Source organism: Nanorana parkeri, unplaced genomic scaffold, assembly GCF_000935625.1.
Source record: "Nanorana parkeri isolate BGI_ZX_2015 unplaced genomic scaffold, ASM93562v1 scaffold46, whole genome shotgun sequence".
NCBI classification, from domain to species: Eukaryota; Metazoa; Chordata; class Amphibia; order Anura; family Dicroglossidae; genus Nanorana; species Nanorana parkeri.
This window is the reverse complement of record NW_017306314.1, coordinates 1,621,357-1,640,419: the sequence shown is the minus strand read 5'-3', so window position 1 is coordinate 1,640,419 and position 19,063 is coordinate 1,621,357. Positions and strand designations below refer to the sequence as shown.

General features: G+C 43.3%; 2 protein-coding genes across 2 annotated transcripts in view; one reads left to right on the top strand and one right to left on the bottom strand.

The window, feature by feature from the left end:
* Positions 1 to 3,942: 3,942 nt before the first annotated feature.
* On the bottom strand, positions 3,943 to 6,273 carry NANP (N-acetylneuraminic acid phosphatase). Its single transcript, XM_018573087.1, has 3 exons — positions 6,235 to 6,273; positions 5,515 to 5,639; positions 3,943 to 4,610 (listed from the first exon to the last, which is right to left on the bottom strand). The coding sequence occupies exons 2-3, from the start codon at positions 5,602 to 5,604 to the stop codon at positions 3,975 to 3,977; spliced, it is 726 nt and encodes a 241-aa protein (XP_018428589.1). The 5' UTR covers positions 5,605 to 5,639; positions 6,235 to 6,273; the 3' UTR covers positions 3,943 to 3,974.
* Positions 6,274 to 7,085: 812 nt separating this feature from the next.
* POLR1B (RNA polymerase I subunit B) overlaps positions 7,086 to 19,063 on the top strand; it is a 23,566-nt gene continuing 11,588 nt past the window's right edge. Inside the window, exons 1-6 of the mRNA XM_018573221.1 lie at positions 7,086 to 7,268; positions 11,064 to 11,231; positions 13,954 to 14,100; positions 15,723 to 15,855; positions 16,217 to 16,353; positions 17,935 to 18,158. Of these exons, the coding sequence (XP_018428723.1) occupies positions 7,092 to 7,268; positions 11,064 to 11,231; positions 13,954 to 14,100; positions 15,723 to 15,855; positions 16,217 to 16,353; positions 17,935 to 18,158 (986 nt within the window). The 5' untranslated portion in view covers positions 7,086 to 7,091. The remainder of the gene's footprint in view (positions 7,269 to 11,063; positions 11,232 to 13,953; positions 14,101 to 15,722; positions 15,856 to 16,216; positions 16,354 to 17,934; positions 18,159 to 19,063) is intronic.

The following is a 19,063-nucleotide window of genomic DNA, read 5'->3' as shown; positions in this document are numbered from 1 at the left end:
GATTTGTATTCTTTGCATACCTTATTCCTCTTTTCTTTCCCAGTCTTCTGACAGTGGCCATGTTAACAAAGGCAGGTTACTAGCTCTCCTTTTAAAGTGACATTAAAGCCTACTTTTTTGTTTTTGTTTCCCCTAATGCAGGTGTAAAGACGTACCTTATGTGATGCCTCTTGATGCATACATTTTCTTCCTTCCTCCCCTTTCAAGTTGCTCCTGACCGCTGGTGCCGCTGTCCACATCTATGGTGTCTCCTTCTTCTTCAGTGCCCATGGAGTCTTCCTTGCGTGTGCAAAACAAATGACAAACGCACTCAACAATTCGTCACCAGCTATACAGCAAGGTGCACACGAAATGGGCTTTAAACAGTAAAACAGAAGAAAGGTATCATGGCACACTCACAAGCCAGCATGTAAAAAAACTTGTCTCACCACTAAGGTTAACAACAGAGGTTTGGATACACGTCTTCTGCAGAAAATGTGAAAGCCGCGCCAAGGCACCTCTTATAGTGCGTTCCTAACTCTAAACTATGAGAGTCTCCATCTTGGAGCACATGGGGGCAGAAGATTTAGAATTGGGTGCAGGTTTGTCTGGAGAAAGCCCAACCTCCCTTAAAGGCACAGGAACGCACAAGGGATCACACACGTCACAATGGCAGCTGAGAACCCCCATGCATCACTGCACCAAATCAGTCAAGCAAAACAAATGACAAACACACTAAACAATTCGTCACCAGCTATACAGCAAGGTGCACATGAAATTGGCTTTAAACAGTAAAACAGTAGAAAGTTATCCTGGCACACTCACAAGCCAGCATGTAAAAAGCTTGTCTCACCACTAAGGTTAACAATAGAGGTTTGGATACACGTCTTTGCGTGTGCGCTCCCATCATGCGTTCACTGACTAGTATTGCAAGCTGCTCTCCGCCCTCCCCGTGACCTAAACTGCGCATTCGCCTCTGCCTGCATTGCATCCTCAGTATTACCCTCTTCTACTTGGAAGTTCAAGGAACTGCGTTCTGCAGCTGAGAACGAGCAGCGGAGAAAAGGGGAGGTTTGTAAGTATTTGGCCACACTACCGCATATACAAATATTGGGGCATAATACACTGACTGATAACAGTGCATTAAGCTTAAAAACGCATTGGGGGGAATTTATCAAAATTAGAGCAGACAAAATCTGGAGAAGCTGTGCATGGCAACCAATCAGCTTCTATTTTTAGGTTAAGATTTGAAAGCAAGAGAGAGGCTGATTGGTTGCCATCCACAGCTGCTCCAGATTTTGTCTACTCCAGTTTTGATAAATTCCCGTCTGAGTGTTTAGTACCACTTTAATTCCTGGATTTCTGGCACATGTGACTAGACATGTGACCATGCACATCATCTCAGGGGGGGAAAATGCCTTTCCCTGAGATCTCATGAGATTATAGAATTATATGAGATTTCCCACCAATGTTCTGCTGATGTAACCTTCCCAGGATGCAACGCTTTGGCACTTATAACATTTGTGCCAGAACTGGACCAGAAACGCTATTTATAAGTAAATGAAAAACAAGTTTGTTTAACTAATGAATGTAAGATGATATTAAAGTGACATTAAAGTCACAAAGGTTTTCCTCCCTCCATGCTGCTTTAAGGACTCCGATCATCTTCTTCCTTGCACTTGTATTCAGCAATCCCTTCAGCATCGGTGCCGGCCTCTGATCCAGCGCAGACTCCTCGGGTCTCTGCACTTGGTGTGAACAAGGCCTAATGGAAAGCGTTTTGATTTTTTTGGCCTGGGCTTTATACTTCTTTTTATTGCAAAAAAATGCCACATTTGAAAGATTATGTCATACACATACATAAAAGAGACATTTAATATTTAGGTTGTATTTATTTAAACATTTCATATAATGTTTGCAGTAACCTCTGGTATATGATTGTGGACATATTGTGTTCTTTAATGTTTCCTGTCATTGTGAAACGCTTATTATTACTATTATCATCATCACCATTATTATAATTCCTATTATAGCAAATAGTTGGTGTTTATAAATACATAACTGCAAATATAAAATCAATAAAAGAGCCAACTGAATTCAACTTCAAATGATAAATGTAATCATGAAGAACATGTATGCTTTGATTGGTGCTACCTAATTTCCTAGTTCTGTTTCCATTTTTTTTATTTGCTGCACTAGTTTCCTAGTTAATAATAAATGGTCTTTTAAAGGTGAATTCCAGGCAAGCAGTTAAACACACAACTGAATACATATGATATCACCCTTAAAATGTATTTCCACCTTTGTAAGTGATTAGCATTTATTGTGGCAATGAAGAAGGTGCAGTGATGATGAATATGTGTACATATTTTCATGACTCACATTGCAGGCTTTCTTAATTTTTTTAATAAAGGTTGTATTAGGCCTGAAGCCTACAAATTCAAAATTGTCTCCACAAGAAATTCAGTCAGGCACCAGGGTGCCAGACTGTAATCAGCTGCCTCCTCCCTGTCACCCATTGTAACATAATCACTAAACACCAGCTCTCCCTTTACACACAATACCCTGTCCGGAGGGGGGGGGGAGAGAGAGAGATACACACATCTTGCACAGCACAGAGGCATAAATGTCCATGTGGATACGGAAATAAAAATACGTTTTTTGTGTTCATGTACTGTACATTAGCTGCATATGTCTGCTTCATGTACACTCAGGGTACATTGCTGGCATGTTTTTTTAAAATAACTCTGCAAGGGTGGAAATTGGCTTTAAAGAGGAACTTAACCTATATAGATTTAGAGGAACAACAAAGACGCCTTTAGAAATGTAGAGCCAAAGGAAATCTCACCGCTCCAATTCCTTAGCCCCCATCAGGACTCCCCTGGTGCTGGTCTAATAGGTGCGTCTCCACCTTGGAATGTAGTAGTATACGAACAGACCGCACTGTCCGGAGAATTCCAATACTTCACTTATTGAAATTCACAGAAATTCACAGCAAATCCAGTATACCAGTGAATAAAACTGTATAAAAGCAACAAATGCCAGCACTGCACACCCCCAACCAACTACAACCTCTCACATGTTTCACGCACAGCCTTATTCATAGAGGTCCACTTTAATAAATGCTAATTGGTAGATTAAAACCCAACTTTGGATGGCATGCGGAATTGTTGGAACAACTGTCAAAATCTCTTAGCTAGATTTCTCCTTACTTCCTATATATCTGACAGCAAAGCAAATGAGGGGAAATCCCTTAAACAGGAATACAGATGGCAATAAAAATCAATGCTTCTAATAGAATGAGAAAGGTTTAGCCCCCCTCACACCCCTCACACTTGTGACATTGTGTGCTTGTCGGGCTGCCCTATACGCAATAAGTATTGCAAAACGCTTATGCACCGTTTTGAGATTGAAGTATTTGTCACACACCTTTGTGCGTCTTGCTTGATGCATTTGGGGTGCTGTTGACAATGAATGGCCCTGAAATATGACACACATTTTTCATGCATTTTGTAATTGTGTGTCAAATCACGGGATTTTACAAGCATTCGCTTGCTACACTAGTGTGAATGGGGGCTAAGAGCTTTGCAACTGGATTTTACAGCGTTCTGTCTTTCCGTGAGAGAGATTTCTGCTCACTTCCTGTCCAGGTATCAGACAGGGAGAGTGATCTACTCTATGGGGACAAAGACAATATTTAAAACTTGACAGGGGTTCTGAACCTTCCCCACTGTATCCAAAACTATCAAACTTGCTAGAACTGGTATAGATCAATTTGTTGTAGGTCTATGATTAGTTATAAATCCCAATGTTGTATTTATTAGTTTAAAGGTTTTTGATTTGCTAACGTAGGAAGCCCTTCCTCTTGTGTGGATTTGGAGTGGTGGATGGCTTCATACTCAGACCCCACTGATCAGCTGCTATGTGGGCCACACTATTGTGCAAATATGCACAGACATAAAGGGGATTCCCATATTCTGTATTAAAAATTACAACTACTGTATATTTTGTAAAACCTTGGGTAGGTCATTCAGAGAATGTATAGTATAATGAGGAGTAGGGCTGGGATTGCTATTCACTTGGGGATTCTTTGTTAACCAGATGGTTGCCTTCAGTCCAGCATTCAGTCCGCCTTGAATGTCCGTGTCCAGATTGTCCCCCACCATCACACAGTCTTCTGGCTTTACCGACACCAAGTCACAGCAGTGGAGGAAGATAGATGGTGCCGGCTTCTCTTCTGAATGTTCTCCTCCCACCACAATGGCATCAAAGAATGCGCTAACACCACAAGCTTCAATTTTCTCCCTTTGGACCTGCCTCTCTCCATTCGTTAACAGGACCAAGCGCGTTGATTTTCGCAGATCACACAGCATGTTTTTGGTGCTTTCTGACAGCGTCATGAGTTGTAGACGTTTGGTTTTCCACAAGGCATACGATTCTTTGGCCAAGTCCTTGTAATCCCCAGGCTTGATTTCCTGCATGGATTTCTCCCAGTGTAACACCCGGAGATGATCAATGGTAATTTCGGAGGGGTCAAAGGTTTCATGAAGCAGTCTTGCTTGAAACTTATTACATATTAAGCGTATTTCATCTTCTTTAAATTGGCTTTTGTCTTTAAGTAATTGAACCACCTGTGCAAATAAGACAAACAATTCATTTTATAAATAGAAGTGACATTTCTGATCGCTTAACTACTTGCTATCTGCCCATTGTACGGACGGACGGCAAGCTCATTCCAGCGGGACGCCGTAAATATGCAGCTTTTTTTATTTCTGCTTGCACGCACCCCGTGGAGCACGCGCAAGCAGAACACACTGACAGGTCAGTCACTGCTCTCCCCCCTTCCCCTCTCGGATTCTGCAGTGCTAAGTGGAGGAACGAACGGGGGAGGGGGCGGGCACAGCTGGCTCTGCCTCTAGATAGGCAGAGCCAGCTGTCACTCACGCAGCTGGGTGGATTTTGACAGCATTGTCGGGATCTGTCCGGCTGCGGTGCCCTCGGTATATCGCGGGCTATTGAGCTTTGGGTCACAGGAGGAGGTTAGTATATGTCCTCCCGTGACCTAAAGAGAACTATGGGGAAAAACACTTACCCCACAGTTCTTTTTTAAGCCTGTCTCCTCCTATGCTGCAGTGATGGTGCGTCCCTTGTCATCCTCATGTCCAATACACAGTGTCTTGGAAGTGATGACTCAAGGATCCTTAGACCCCTGCAGTGGAGAGGGAGATAAGGCTCCAGGGACTGGTCTAAAAGCAAGCTGTCTTGGAGGATCAGGTGAGTATAACTTTGTTTTTTTTCCTCCCTAGACCAAAATGAGCAGTTAACCTTTGCAATGCGGGGGTAGCCCCACTGCAAGGGTTAATAATATTTTCCCCTGGAGTTCTGCTTTAACGCACAGAATGTAGACATATACACACACACACACCCACCCCAGAGTTGGGCTTTAACCTTCACTCATTAACACACCGAATGTAGACACATATTGTATTTTGCATTCATATATAAAAAATGAGTATTACATAAACTAGTATTTACCTCTTCTATTGCTTTTTTGCTGGCTCCAGAAGTGTCAATCAATGTGTTGTCCAAATCAAAAAATATGGCTTTAATTCCATTCAACATCATTATTGAAAATGTATGGGCACAGGCTCGGGAAGTATCTGACAAGAAATAAATGTGTTACTTGAATTGGGACATATGAAATACACAAATGAAAGTTACAATGAGGTATGAGTGTATCTTCTATACCTAAAGAGAATTTGTCACTCTTAGAGCAAAATGACATTGTCTAAAATAGCTCACTTTCTGCTGCGGTGACATTGGTCACCAGGAGAAACAAAGAGAGAGAGTGAATCTGTGCAGCAAAGTTTTTTATAAAAAGGTTTTGGCAACAGATATAGTTATAGACAGGCTTAGAGAAACCAAACAAGGCAATTATAATTCAAATAGGTGAGGATGGTGCCTGATAGATTTATAAAGTCACCACTAGATGGCACTAAAACAGTATAAACAAATCTTAAGTCTACAAACTAAAAATACAAAATAATATAACAAATAAAACACGGTATATTAAATAAAACATAAAGTGCTAAAGTAACATAAATAAAATGCAAAATAAAAAATAATTTTTACATTTCTAGCCTTTCTGGTTTTGACAGCTATAATTCCGAAGTATTTCTGCCGATCCTGCAGAGTAGATCCAAGGAAAAATTAGAAATGTGCCTCAGTATAACAAAAAGACACGTAATACATTACCACAGTGTTATGGAGTGAAGTGCCACAAGTCACTGCCAGGCTGCAGGAAGCCGGTGATGTGTCGAAAGTGCGAACTTATCGAGTTGTGGGACCGCATGACTTCCGGTTTCCTCAGAACTACGATGTTTGCACACAAAACATGTTGTGCACGAGCGCCATCCACGGCATTGCCTTATACACATAGACCGCAGCAATAAAGTCATAAAATGATGTAGGATGACAGTAAGCCAGCACGTTCTTTATCTCCGGTGCCCCACTCAATATGGCCGCCGCTTGAGTGGGGCACCTGAGATAAAGAACGCGCTGGCTTAGTGTCATCCTACATCTTTTTATTACTTTATTGCTGCGGTCTATGTGTATAGGGCAATGCCGTGGATGGCGCTCGTGCACAACATGTTTTGTGTGCAAACATCGTAGTCCCACAACTCGATAAGTTCGTAGTTTTGATCGATCACCGGCGGTGTGTACATTAAGAATGACTGGAAATTCGCTTCCTTCCTGTTTCTTGTGGAAAGCAAGTTATAGTCTCTAGGTATGTGGTCTACAACAAAATGGCCACATCCTTTATTCTCCTCGCCTGAATAGAGGATTCCTTTCTCTGAGTCTTCAATAAAATGGCCGCCACCGTTCACCACATCATGCACGGCTGCAGACATATGTGAAAGCAGATGCTGACGATGATACAGGTCGCTTGACAGCTGCTGGTCCCCCGGAAGTGCCGAGACTGGCGGAAGTACGTCACCGGCAGCATGTGTACAGTTGCCTCCCCCTTTGCCTGCACATGTGCTGCTGAATACTAGGCTGTGTGTATAGGGAAAAGTGGTACTGTGTGCCATTCCAGTCAGGAGGGGGACACCATGGACTGGACACTGAAGTCGAATAAACTGCTCCGGGAGCCTAGTCTGAAAAAACTGACAGACCCCGAGTATGGGAAGCCTGGGAAGAAGCAGCACCCTCCTCTGCAGGACATCACTAGGGCTCACGTCGAGTCCTTCAACCAGGCCATGACAGATGGGCTCTTCCAGGCAGTGCAGGTGAGGAAAGAGAGCAGAGAAGACTATATTATTTTATTGTGTGCTGTCTGTGCATAGCTGCTAACAGCTACTGATTCTTTTAAGTGATATTAAAGTCAAAAGGATTTTAAACTATTTCTTATGCTGATGAAATCACTTACAAAAGATGCTGCTTCTTGATGTTTAAAATGTAGTTTTCTGCAGAATCAGCTGGTCACCTGAGCACTGGTCCTGACTTCCTCTTTTAACCACTTGCTGACCAGGTGTTTACACCCCCTTCCTGGCCAGGCCTTTTTTCAGTATTGAGCGCTGCGGTACTTTGACATTTATTCCGTCATGCAACGCTGTACTGAAATAAATTTAATACCATTTTTTCTGGGGGGCAGATAGAGCTCTCTTTTGGTGGTACTTAACCACAGGGGTATTTATTTTTTACTATATTTCTGGAAAATTACTGAAAATGTTGAAATTTTTTTTTACATTGTTAGGAAACAATTATTATTACCCAATTATTTTGGTAAAATATAAAAGACGGGGTCATGTCGGGTAACACCAAACATGACATGCTTAAAAATGCGTGCACCCGTGAAATCGCAAAAAACTACCATACCCAAAATTGACCATAGGCGATGCTTTAAAAGCTTTTGCAGGTCATCAGTTTAGTGTTAGCAGTGATTGATGGCCCTAGAATTATTGCTCTCACTGCGACGTTCGCGGCGATATGTAACGTGGGGGTAATGGGCGCAATCGTTGTTTTTCGCAGGCATGCGCCTCTGATGTGTATGTATGGGTAGGGACTTTAAAAAATGTTTTTGATTTTTTAAACTCTTTTTTTATGTGTAACTTTAAATTTTGGGGGGGAAATTCTTTTTCCTATTTTTTTTTTTCACTTAACTTTATTGCTATTAGATAGGGGGGCTAAGAAACCCCCTTATGTGATAGCAAAAGAAGTGACAGGTCCTCTTTATGGAGACATCAGGGGTCTCCAAGACCCCTAATGTCACCTAGGACCCCCCTGAAGAAGCTGATGAAGCAGAGATCTGCTTCATCAGCTTCTCTCCAGCGTCTGAAGCTGGAGAGTGACACGAGAATGCGGAAGTGATGTAATATACAACACTTCCGCATTCTGACAGCGGAGAGGGGACCGGAGGGAGCTCGTGTACCGACCTCCCTCTGATCCTCTGTCAGTGAAGCACTGTGCTGGTCCCGGGCTCTTGCTATGCAGTCACGTGTGTGTGTGTGTGTGTCCACAAACACACAGATACAGCAAATCAAGCTACTCCTCTCCCCCCAACTCATTATCCTCCCTTCTCCAAGCTAGTAGATGAATAGTTTCTGGAGTCTGCTGTTCAGAAAAATGATTATTGTAAGTGTCTGGGCAAAAACGTAAATGTATATTTGTTTGATCTGGATTCATTATTGAAGATGGAGAAGAAGGGGAGTGAAAAAATACTGTCACACACAGTGTCACAGTATCTGCAGTCTGCAGCTGTCCAGGAGCTCTCCTCTCTGATACCGTCCAGGGAGCCACCTCTCAAGTTCCCTCAGTGACTGAGGCTCAGTCACCTCACCTGACCTCACTCCGACCCCACTGGCCATGCCGCGCTGTGCGGCTGTCTGCTGGGAAACGTTGTTGTTTTACTGCCCAGCGGCAGCAAAAGCCGAGGCAGACAGGTATGCGGTAGCTGCGGCGTGGCGGTCAGTCCCAGCCGTGTATGCATGAAATGTTTTTCTGTCCTTGACATGTTTTATACATGCATACTCCAGGAGACCAGCTGCTCATATAATTGAACATTACTCTCGGACCCCTGGCTGGCTGCTTGGATGCAGCAATACATGTGAGTCCCCTACCACCAAACTAGGTCTTATTTTCTGGGTAGGTCTCTCTGAATCTCTGAAGATCGTGCTAGGTCTTATTTTCGGGGAAACACGGTACTTGTGTATAAGATTCCTTCCTGCACCCCTAACAGATAAAGAGGCATAGTCAATACTGGATATACCACTTGACTGCATTAGGCCCCTTTCACATGGGAGGTCCGATCAGGTCCGCCTGTCAGTTTTTCAGGTGGACCTGATCGGATGCCCAATGCTAGTCCTTGGGCAGCCGTGTGTAAACGGATGGGCGTCTGTGTACACCCGGTTCCCCATCGACTCCAGCCAGGTTCAGAAAAGCAGAATAGTGTTCCAACAGACGTGATCATGCCAGATTGGTGGTAATCAGACTCGTGTCCGTTTACATCTGATTCCCCATAGACCAACATGGGGTCCGGCCATTTCAGTTTCTTTTCCTCCATGAGTGATGGACACTCGGTGACATCCAATCCTTATTGCTCCGATCAGGATGGGATCCGTGCACGTGTGTCTATAGCTGATTTTGCTAGTGTAGGAAATAATTAAAGGAGAACTATGGGGTTAGGGCTTTTCCCCATAGTTCTACGAAGGGTAACGGGAGGACATAAACTAGCGTCCTCCCGTTACCCAAAGCTCAGTATACCGCGAGCTGCAGCTCGCATTCTACTCGGACGCTGCAGCTGAAACGGATCCCGACAATTATGTCTGAATCCGCCCAGCTGCAGGATTGACAGCTGGCTCTGCCTATCTAGAGGCAGAGCCAGCTGTACCCGCCCCCTCCCCCGTCTGTTCCGCCAGTCAGCGCTGGTGGATCGGAGCGGGGAAGGGGGAATCCAGTCACTCCCCTGTCATGGCTCTCTGCCGTGACAGGATCGAGAAGTGAGCGAACGCCGGTATGTGTTCGCTCACTTCCCGATCTACTGAGCCGACCTGTGACAGTCTCATTGTTCTCCTTTAAAACCCCTGACTTATTGTTGTTGGGGAGATGTCTCTTCCGGTCCTGGAGATGCAACATGGAGTATTAGGACAACCCCACTTTTATTTTCCCTCACCTTCCATTCCAATGACAATAGTTACCAGGACAAATAGAGAGGGAGAATATCCCCAGCAGAGGCACGGTCAGCAGGAAGTTGCACCACCCATCTCAAATGTGTTTCAATCAATGTGGGTTTGATCACAGAGACTTCTCATTGAGTGAAACTCATTTGAGATTGGCAGTCCAAGGCAGGGCAGCAGTGTGCCATGTCTGTGTTTTAATAAAGCTGGTAAATACTGACATCTAAGTTGTGGAGTGTAGCTGGGTTCTTGTTTGCCACCTGATCTCCAGAGGCAGGAACTTGTGAGCGGTGACATTTTTTCATACTTCTATTAGCAGTAAAATCTTAGCAGAGGTTGTCACCCTTCACTACTTTATCCAGAATTATATATATATATAGATATATCTATCTATATATATAATTTTTCCTGTTTCCCCAAAAATAAGACCTACCCTGAAAATAAGACCTAGTACTATTTTTGGAATTGCTAAAATATAAGACCTACCCTGAGAATTAGACCTAGTTGTGACCATTCCCAGGGCCGGTGGTGGCATAAGGGGGAAATTGAAGAGAGGCAGGAGAGAATCAGCGGTGCCAACGAAGAGGGCGCTAGAGGAAGCGAGGCGGCAGCGCAGGGAGCAGAGCTGCGTAAGCCGATGCCTCCTCTACAGCGCCGGCTCCTGTCACAGGGGAAGTGATACCAAATGCACTCCGCCTGTAAGGAATCGATAGGGAAAGCGCGCTTCGGCCATTCTGGTTACCAAATTGCTTTTGGAAAGGTACGGCACCCCTGATCACCCTATTCTTAACTTTGCCATTTTGAATTATTTAAATTGGATTTGCATTAACTTTGGATTGTTGTAAATAAAAAATATAAAAAAAAAAAATAAGACTGATTTCTCTCTGTCTTTTCTCCTCTGTCCTTTAGGCCATGAAACCCGTGGAGTTTACTTTTAGAGACTCTCGTTTAGCATTTACAATTTTGGACGCTGTTATCAATCAACCCATGGTTCCGAAGGGAAGCCTCTGTAAGGATCCAAAGATTTACCCAGCTGAATGCAGGGGGCGAAGATGCAGCTACCGTGGAAGGCTGACTGTGAGTATACATAAGCAGGGTTCTTCATGTGTTGCTAAAATGAGTTCTTTTTTGGAATAGAGACAGGAATAAGTATTAACAATAAAAGTAGCAGGGTTCTCTTTCCGGCAGTATGGGCTAAAGCTGGTAATCCTAAAATCATTTGGTGAAACGATACAATATAACAATCCATATATATTGTCACAGTGTAAGAATCTAACACGTTCGCAGGCAAGGCACCATCAACAAACATTTGGTACAAATGTCCACATATAAGACAACTGGTGTTTAAAATATATATTATTGCTGACAGGCATGTTTTTTATGACAGAAGAGACTATGCATGTATATTCTGTCATAGAAGCTTCTATCTGTTTGTACCCAAAACATTTTTTGTACACTGAGCCACGCATATGCAGCTCAGTGCACAGGCTCAGCAGGATTGTTGCCGAAATCTATGTGCATATGTGTGAGATACGTCATCCGGGCCCAGAACCTGGAAGAAGACCAGGATAAGATGGAAGGGCCAGTGAGGGAGCAGTAGGGGTTGCTTTGTGAGGTAATAAAATGAAAACTTGGTGATTATATAAGGATCTTCGGAGTGCTGATGATATTCTTTACAATTATTCTATACATATAGAGCTGCCATTCGCAGTCATTTCAAGCACCCTCCCCATCATCTGAGATTTCTGGTAAGGAGCAGGGGTGTGGAAATGTTGGAAAAAACCTACTTGTCCAAGGACTATAGTGGGGGCCGAATCTACTTGTCCCTCATGACAATCTACTTGTCCTGATACAAAAAAAATAATTTTAACCAAAACCGTATTTAGCAGTGCTAAGAAGCACTTCTCATTGGTCAGTGCCGTCAGGTGACTGCGTTGACCAATGAGTGCTTGCAATTTGCGAGCGAAATTCAGACTACATGGAACAGGTACAGATAGTACACCCGTACTGGTGGACGGGAAGGACCGTTCTCTGAAAGGTAAATATAGTGGGAGGGAGATTTGTGCGGGTAATTCAATTTTCCCAATTTACTTGGGAAAGTGAATTTACCCTTTAGGGTTGGTGCAGACTTGGGGATTCTCAGGACGTGCGATCATGTGCGGTTGCATACAGCGGTTGCATCCGCATGTATGGGGTTACATCTGCGTGGCAATCGCTGAAAAAAAGGTAGATGTACCTATTTTCACGACATGCACCGCGCAGTGTTTTCAACCATGATCACCCGTGGCGGTATTGCAGTGGGAAAACGCCCAATCTGCCTGGCATGACTGGGGTGCCATTAGAAAATAATGGTACTGACAGCACGATCGGCGGTGGTGTGCGATTCCGTGACCACCCGGCCATCCGCTCGGTTTCGTGCACAATGACCGGGCAGTCACAGATCGCACACCACTGCCGATCGCGCTGGCAGTGCCATTATTTTCTAATGGCACCCCAGTCATGCCAGGCAGATTGCGCGTTTTCCTGCTGCAATACCGCCCTGCCCGTGCGGTTGCACACGATTGCAGTTGAAAACACTGCACGTTTATTCGCGTGCAGATGGGGGCAGTGGGGCTGGTTTTAATTTTTTCTGTTTTTATTTACTTTGTAAAAAATGTTCATTTGTTTTATTATTTTTACTTAATCGCCTTTTTATTTTTTACATTTTTATTTAGTTACATTTTTAATTAATATTTTTTACTTTTTCTTTTTAACTATTTAAAAAAACAACAACTTTTTATTGTATTGCTATCACACAGGGAATAATAATCCCCTGTGTAATAGCATTTGGAGGTGACAGGTACTCTTTATTGACCCTGTCACCTCCAACACAGGAGTTCTAGCATAGCACTGTTGCTAGAACTCCTGTGATAGGAACGAGCATCGGCCGCCGGGGACAGAGGCTGGGGGAGGTGACAGAGCCTGTCACAGCTCCACCGTCCGGCTTCGTCACTGCTCCACGCCCCTCGCTCCGTCACGGCTCCACGCCCCTCGCTCCGTCACGCCCTCTGCTCCGTCCCCATCTCATTCAACGCTTCGTCTCCCCGCTCTCGGCGCTCCACGTCCCCCGCTCATAGCGCCGCTCTCGGCGCTTAAAGAAAGCCAGCCCTGCTACTTGTCCGTAGCAGGGCTAAAACAGTGCAAAAACCACTTGCCCGGCGCCCGGAACTACATGTCCCGGGCGTCGAGCGATACGAATTCCACACCCCTGAGGAGTGCAACAAGAACCTTTACATTATGCTTTGTGAGGTAAGTCTGCCATAATTTGCTATTGTGCTGTGCATGTTAGCACGTTATGGCTAAAAGCAATCAGAGGAAGTCCTGTGGCACTGAAATACCAAGCAATTTGTAGCTCCGTAACTGAGCGATTTACGATGTTGTAACATTTGGAGCCAGCGACAGGTTCTCCTGCTTCAGTGGCTACTCATGTTATCCAGTGCAGCTGCTGATGTTAATGGCACGCCAGCCATTTGTAGCCAGCTACGGCAGCAGCTCTGTATCCAGCTACAAATCCCCGAGAGTTTAAAAAAAAAAAAAAGAGCTCAGAGAACATGTACAGTTTTACAGAATCATTACATTATAATATAGATGACCTAGGTTGTGCAGTATCCACAATAAACAAAAATACAAACAAAACTGTAAAACATTGTCTTTAGTGTGAGATGTTTCAAGAAATGTTTATCGAAAATGACTCCCTTATTTGTTGTAATGAGACGGTTGTATTAAATGATTTTACTACTCTGCATGTTGTTTATTACAGGTGGATATAAGTTGGTCTGTGAATGGTGTTTCCAACGGCGTTATCAAGCAATTCCTTGGCAATATCCCTATTATGGTGAAATCCAAGCTTTGTAACTTATATGGCCTTCCACCAAAGCAGCTTATTGAGCATCATGAGGAAGAGCAGGTGAGGATACTATCTTGGACAACAAGGCATATCGCAAAATGCAAGTGGCAACCAATCGGATCTCAGTTGTTGGTAATTTAGGACAATCATTGTAAGAAAGCTACCATTGACATGAGGTTCGACACTTGCTTTCTTGTTGCACTGGTATGTCATTGTTATGTACAGTCATGGCCAAAAATATTGGCACTCCTGCATGTCTGTCAGATAATGCACCACTTTGCACAGAAAATTGTTGCAATTACAAATGTTTAGACATTCTCATGTTTATTTCTTTTGTTGCTATTGGTATGACACAAAGTGGAGAGGAAAAAAAAAAAGCCAAATCTATTACATTACATGCAAAACTCCAAAAATGGACAAAATTATTGGCACCTTCTCCAAATTGCAAGAATAAATTGCATTCCAAGTTTTTGTGGAAAAGCATGGACAATCTCAAGGTTACAAATCCATCTCCAGAGATCTTAATGTTCCTGTGTGCACTGTGCGCAACATTATCAAGAATTTTACACCGCATGGTACTGTGGCTAATCTCCCTGGATGTGTACGAAAGAGAACAATTGTTCAAAGATTGCAACGAAGAATTGTTCAAATGGTGGATAAAGACCCTCAATCAACTTCCAGACAAGTTCAAGCTGACCTTGCACTCTACGTCACCATCCGAATGAAAGGGACACTATGGTAGAAGACCCAGGAGGACTCCACTGCTGACACAGAAACATAAAAAAAAGACAGATTGGAGTTGCCAAAACGTACCTGAGGAAGCTAAAATCCTTTTGGGAGAATGTGCTGTGGACAGACTAAACAAAATAAAAGCTTTTTGGTGAAGCCCATCATTCTACTGTTTTCAGAAAAAGAAATGAGGCCTTTTAAAGAAAAAAATAGTCAAACATGGTGGAGGTTTACTGATGTTTTGGGGTTGCTTTGCTGCTTTAGGCACTGGATGTCTTGACTGTGTGCATGGCATTTTAAAATCTGAAGACTACCAAAGAATTCTGGGGTGCAATGTAGGGCCCAGTGTCAGAAAGTTGGGTCTGCGTCCGAGGTCATGGGTCTTACAGCAGGACGATGACCCAAAGCACGTGTCAAAAAGCACCCAGAAATGGTTTCAGACATAGCGCTTGAGAGTACTGGACTGGCCAGCAATGAGTCCAGATCTAAATCCCATACAGCACCTGTGGGGAGATCTCACAACGGCAATTGGGAAAAGGAACCCTTCCAATCTGAGAGACCTGGAGCAGTTGGTGAAAGAAGAGTGCTCCAAAATTCCTGTAGAGAGGTGTAAGCAGATCATTGATGGTTACAGGAAGCCATTGATTTCAGTTATTTTTTCCAGGGGCTGTGCCACAAAATATTAGTTGAGGGTGCTAACAATTTTGTCCAGTCCATTTTTGGAGTTTTGCGTGGAATGTGTCAGGTTTTGGCTTTTTTTTTTTTTTCTCAACTTTTTTTGCCATACCAATACAAACAAAAGAAATAAACATGAGAATGCCTAAACATTTGTAAGTGCAACAATTTTCTGTGCGACGTGGTGCATTATCTGACAGAAATGTAGGGGTGCCAATATTTTTGCCTATGACTGTAAATCTTCATGCAGTCTGAATTGAATCGCTTTATTTCCATAGGAAATGGGTGGCTATTTTATCATCAATGGGATAGAAAAGGTGATTCGGTTGTTAATCATGCCAAGGAGGAATTTTCCTATTGCAATGATTCGTCCGAAGTGGAAAAGTAGAGGTCCCGGTTATACCCAGTATGGTAATTATTTTCTCTTTTTTATTTTTTACTGTAAAATACTTTCTTTTCTATAAGAATAGATTACTAGGATCATTTCATACTTTGTGGGGGCTCGTAACACCACACGTTGCAACACACTGCGTTAGGTCACACATTTATAATGAATGAGCTTCAATAAATGACATGACTAAATGGCACCAACGCATGTACGGTGCATTACTATGTTTTACATTATTGGTCTGGTGTAAGCGTTCATGTAACTTGGCCCCTTTATGTTATCTCCAGAGCTGGAAAAACTAATTGAACGATTGATTTGCAAGGAAATGCAATTCATCCAGTACTATTAAGAAGACAATGTTTTTATAAAAAAAATTTTTTTTAGGTATATCAATGCGCTGTGTCAGAGAAGAAAACACAGCTGTCAATATGAACCTACATTATTTAGAGAATGGCTCTATAATGGTGAATTTCATCTATCAGAAAGAACTCTTCTTCATTCCTCTTGGCTTTACACTAAAGGTCAGTTTTCCCAAAATTAAACCATTTACTTTGGAATTTTTCTGCTTACTTATTCTGGGGAAAGAAGAGTGTTGATGAAACCTATAATCTGCATCTAGCAAAAAAGTTAATACCCTTCTGTATACTATGCTGTGAATGCCATTAATAATAAAGTTAATGCCAACAAAGACGTAACTTATGTTGCCATGTAGAAGGAAAAAAAATAATGTAGTTTACTAATTGCATGCATCGCAATATAACCTCTGGGTCCTTGGTTCTCAATTGGTGGGTCGCGACCCCATGTTCAGTGGGTCACCACATGCCTTCCACTTTTCTAGGTAAGAGGCTCCTCAGCCTCCCCCTAGCACGGCACCCATTCAAAATATGCTGCCCAGCCCTGCGTGTCAGCTTGAGGTGGGCTGGAAGTATGGCCAAAAGGGAGCTCCATCCATATGTGCGTTTACAACTTCCACATGTGCCCTGTAGAGTTGAATGGACTGACGTCACATTCTGGCTCCTGGCACCTCTACGGTGGGAGCAAGGGAGTTGCACAAGCAATGCACATATGGCTGCAACTCAGTCACTGCGCAGACCCTAAGCTGAGGATCCACTCCAGTTCTCATAAGCTAGGGAGACTGGGTGAATCTTAAAAAAAAAAAAAAAATGATGTATACATGACTTTTTTTGGTGTATGTATGTATATATATCTGTGTGTGAGATTGTGGTTGTGTGTCTGTCAGTGTTTTTGAGGGTCCGTTGACACTAGCACAGTGTGTTAACCACACAGTCCCATGCGATTTAATGCACTATACCACACAATCACACCTACTGCGTATTCTGGTGTGGAAGGTGTGTTGCATTGCCATTCATTTAAATGACACCTCAAACGCACCTCCCGCCCATAGTCCGATCGCCTGCACCCGAATGCCTGGCACTGCAATGCAGTGCATCATTGGTTGCGACTAAGGGCTTGTTCACACCAAATGCTGACCAGATCTGCAGGAGTTTCTGCGCATGCAGTGCGGTGTGTTTTGCCGAGTTTTTTATGTGTTCCGGGCCGTTTTTGTAAAAAAAATTCTTTGTCTAAAATGGGCTTTCGGTGCATTCCATGGTGTTTGCATGCGTTTTGCACTCTCCTCATAGTTCTCCTTTAATGACCAAGGAAAAATGTGGGTCCTGAGGTTACACAGGTTGAGAACCACTGCTCTAGATGACACTTGATGCAAATAATGATGAACGTGAATCGCTAACAAGAAGGTTTTAAAAAGGAAAGTCTTTTTGATGTGTTTTAGAAAAGCATGAAACAGAGATCAGGTTAATGTAGAAAATATCAGTACATGTTAATTATTTTTTCTGTTTGTAGTTCTTTATATTTGGGGACGGCTGTATTTACCCGTTAGATATGCATTCTCTACTTCCTGCTATGTGTTTTGTAATGGTTCTTTTATAATGCCGTTGATCATGCAAGGCTATTGGCCGGCTAATTTAAAACAATAAATTTCCTAAGGCCACATTCACACAATTGCAGGTGCGTGGTCATGCATTTTCAACAATTTTTCCTAATTCCTGCAATCTGATAATTATTTTGTTTTTTTCTTCTAGGCACTGGTAAACTTGTCAGACTTTCAGATATTCTCAGAGTTGATTAAAGGCAAGGAGGAAAACTCCTTCTACAGAGACTGCGTTACCCAGATGCTCAGAGCTGTGACTGATGTGGACTGTCACAGTCAGAAGCAAGTTCTCCAGTATCTTGGCAAACGATTCCGTGTCAAGTTCTACCTCCCAGACTGGTATACTGATGAGCAAGCGGCAGAGTTCCTTCTAGAGTAAGAGATACTTTTGACTAATGGGAGGGATCGCCATTTACCGCAAACATGTTTTCATGGGAAAATATTTCATAATTATAGTTTGGGTTTATTCTATTTTCAAATGTGCATGTATGCAAATATTTATATACTGAATAAGTGGAGTAAAATTAGGATATAAGCCTCTTTATATAATTCATTGTATTGTGTACACTGCCTGGCCGAAATTCATGCCTTTTAGCTTTGATTACAGCACACATTCACCATGGCATAGTTTCAATAAGCGTATGCAATGTCACAACATTTATTTCCATCCAGAGTTGCATTCATGTTTCCCCAGATTTTGTAGTGATGATGGGAGAGTAGGTCCACTGAGTGAAGTCTTCTCCAGCACACCCCAAAGATTCTCAATGGAGTTAAGCTCTGTGGGGGCCAATCCATTTATGAAAATGTCTTGTGCTCCCTCAACCCCTCTTTCACAAGGTGAAATAATTTGACCCTTTTGAAACCTTGTTTCTCTCCCGTTCATTGGAAGGACACAGGCAACAGATCGTAGATCCTGAATGGTAGGGTAATATCGCCACCTGCAGGAGAAGGACGCTAGGCACAAAACTAAAGACCAATTACAGCCTAGGGGCTAAAACATTTTCTCTGGAGAATGTTTTTCCTTTCTTCCGTTTGACTTGATTTTTCTTCTAGCAAGTGTCCCCAGGGCGACAGGCTGGATGACTGTAGATCCTTGTAGTCTCCCCTGGGTGACCGACGAGCGCATGCAGACTCTGCTACGGTGGGTCGGCTGCGACGGGTGGTCCTCCCCGACGCCTATGGGATTCGTCCCAGGGGGGGGCTCCTGACCGGGGGCTCCGGCCCACCGGTCGCGGCTCTCCCCGCAGGCTGGCGGCGCCGCGGCTTCGGTCGGGGGCGTT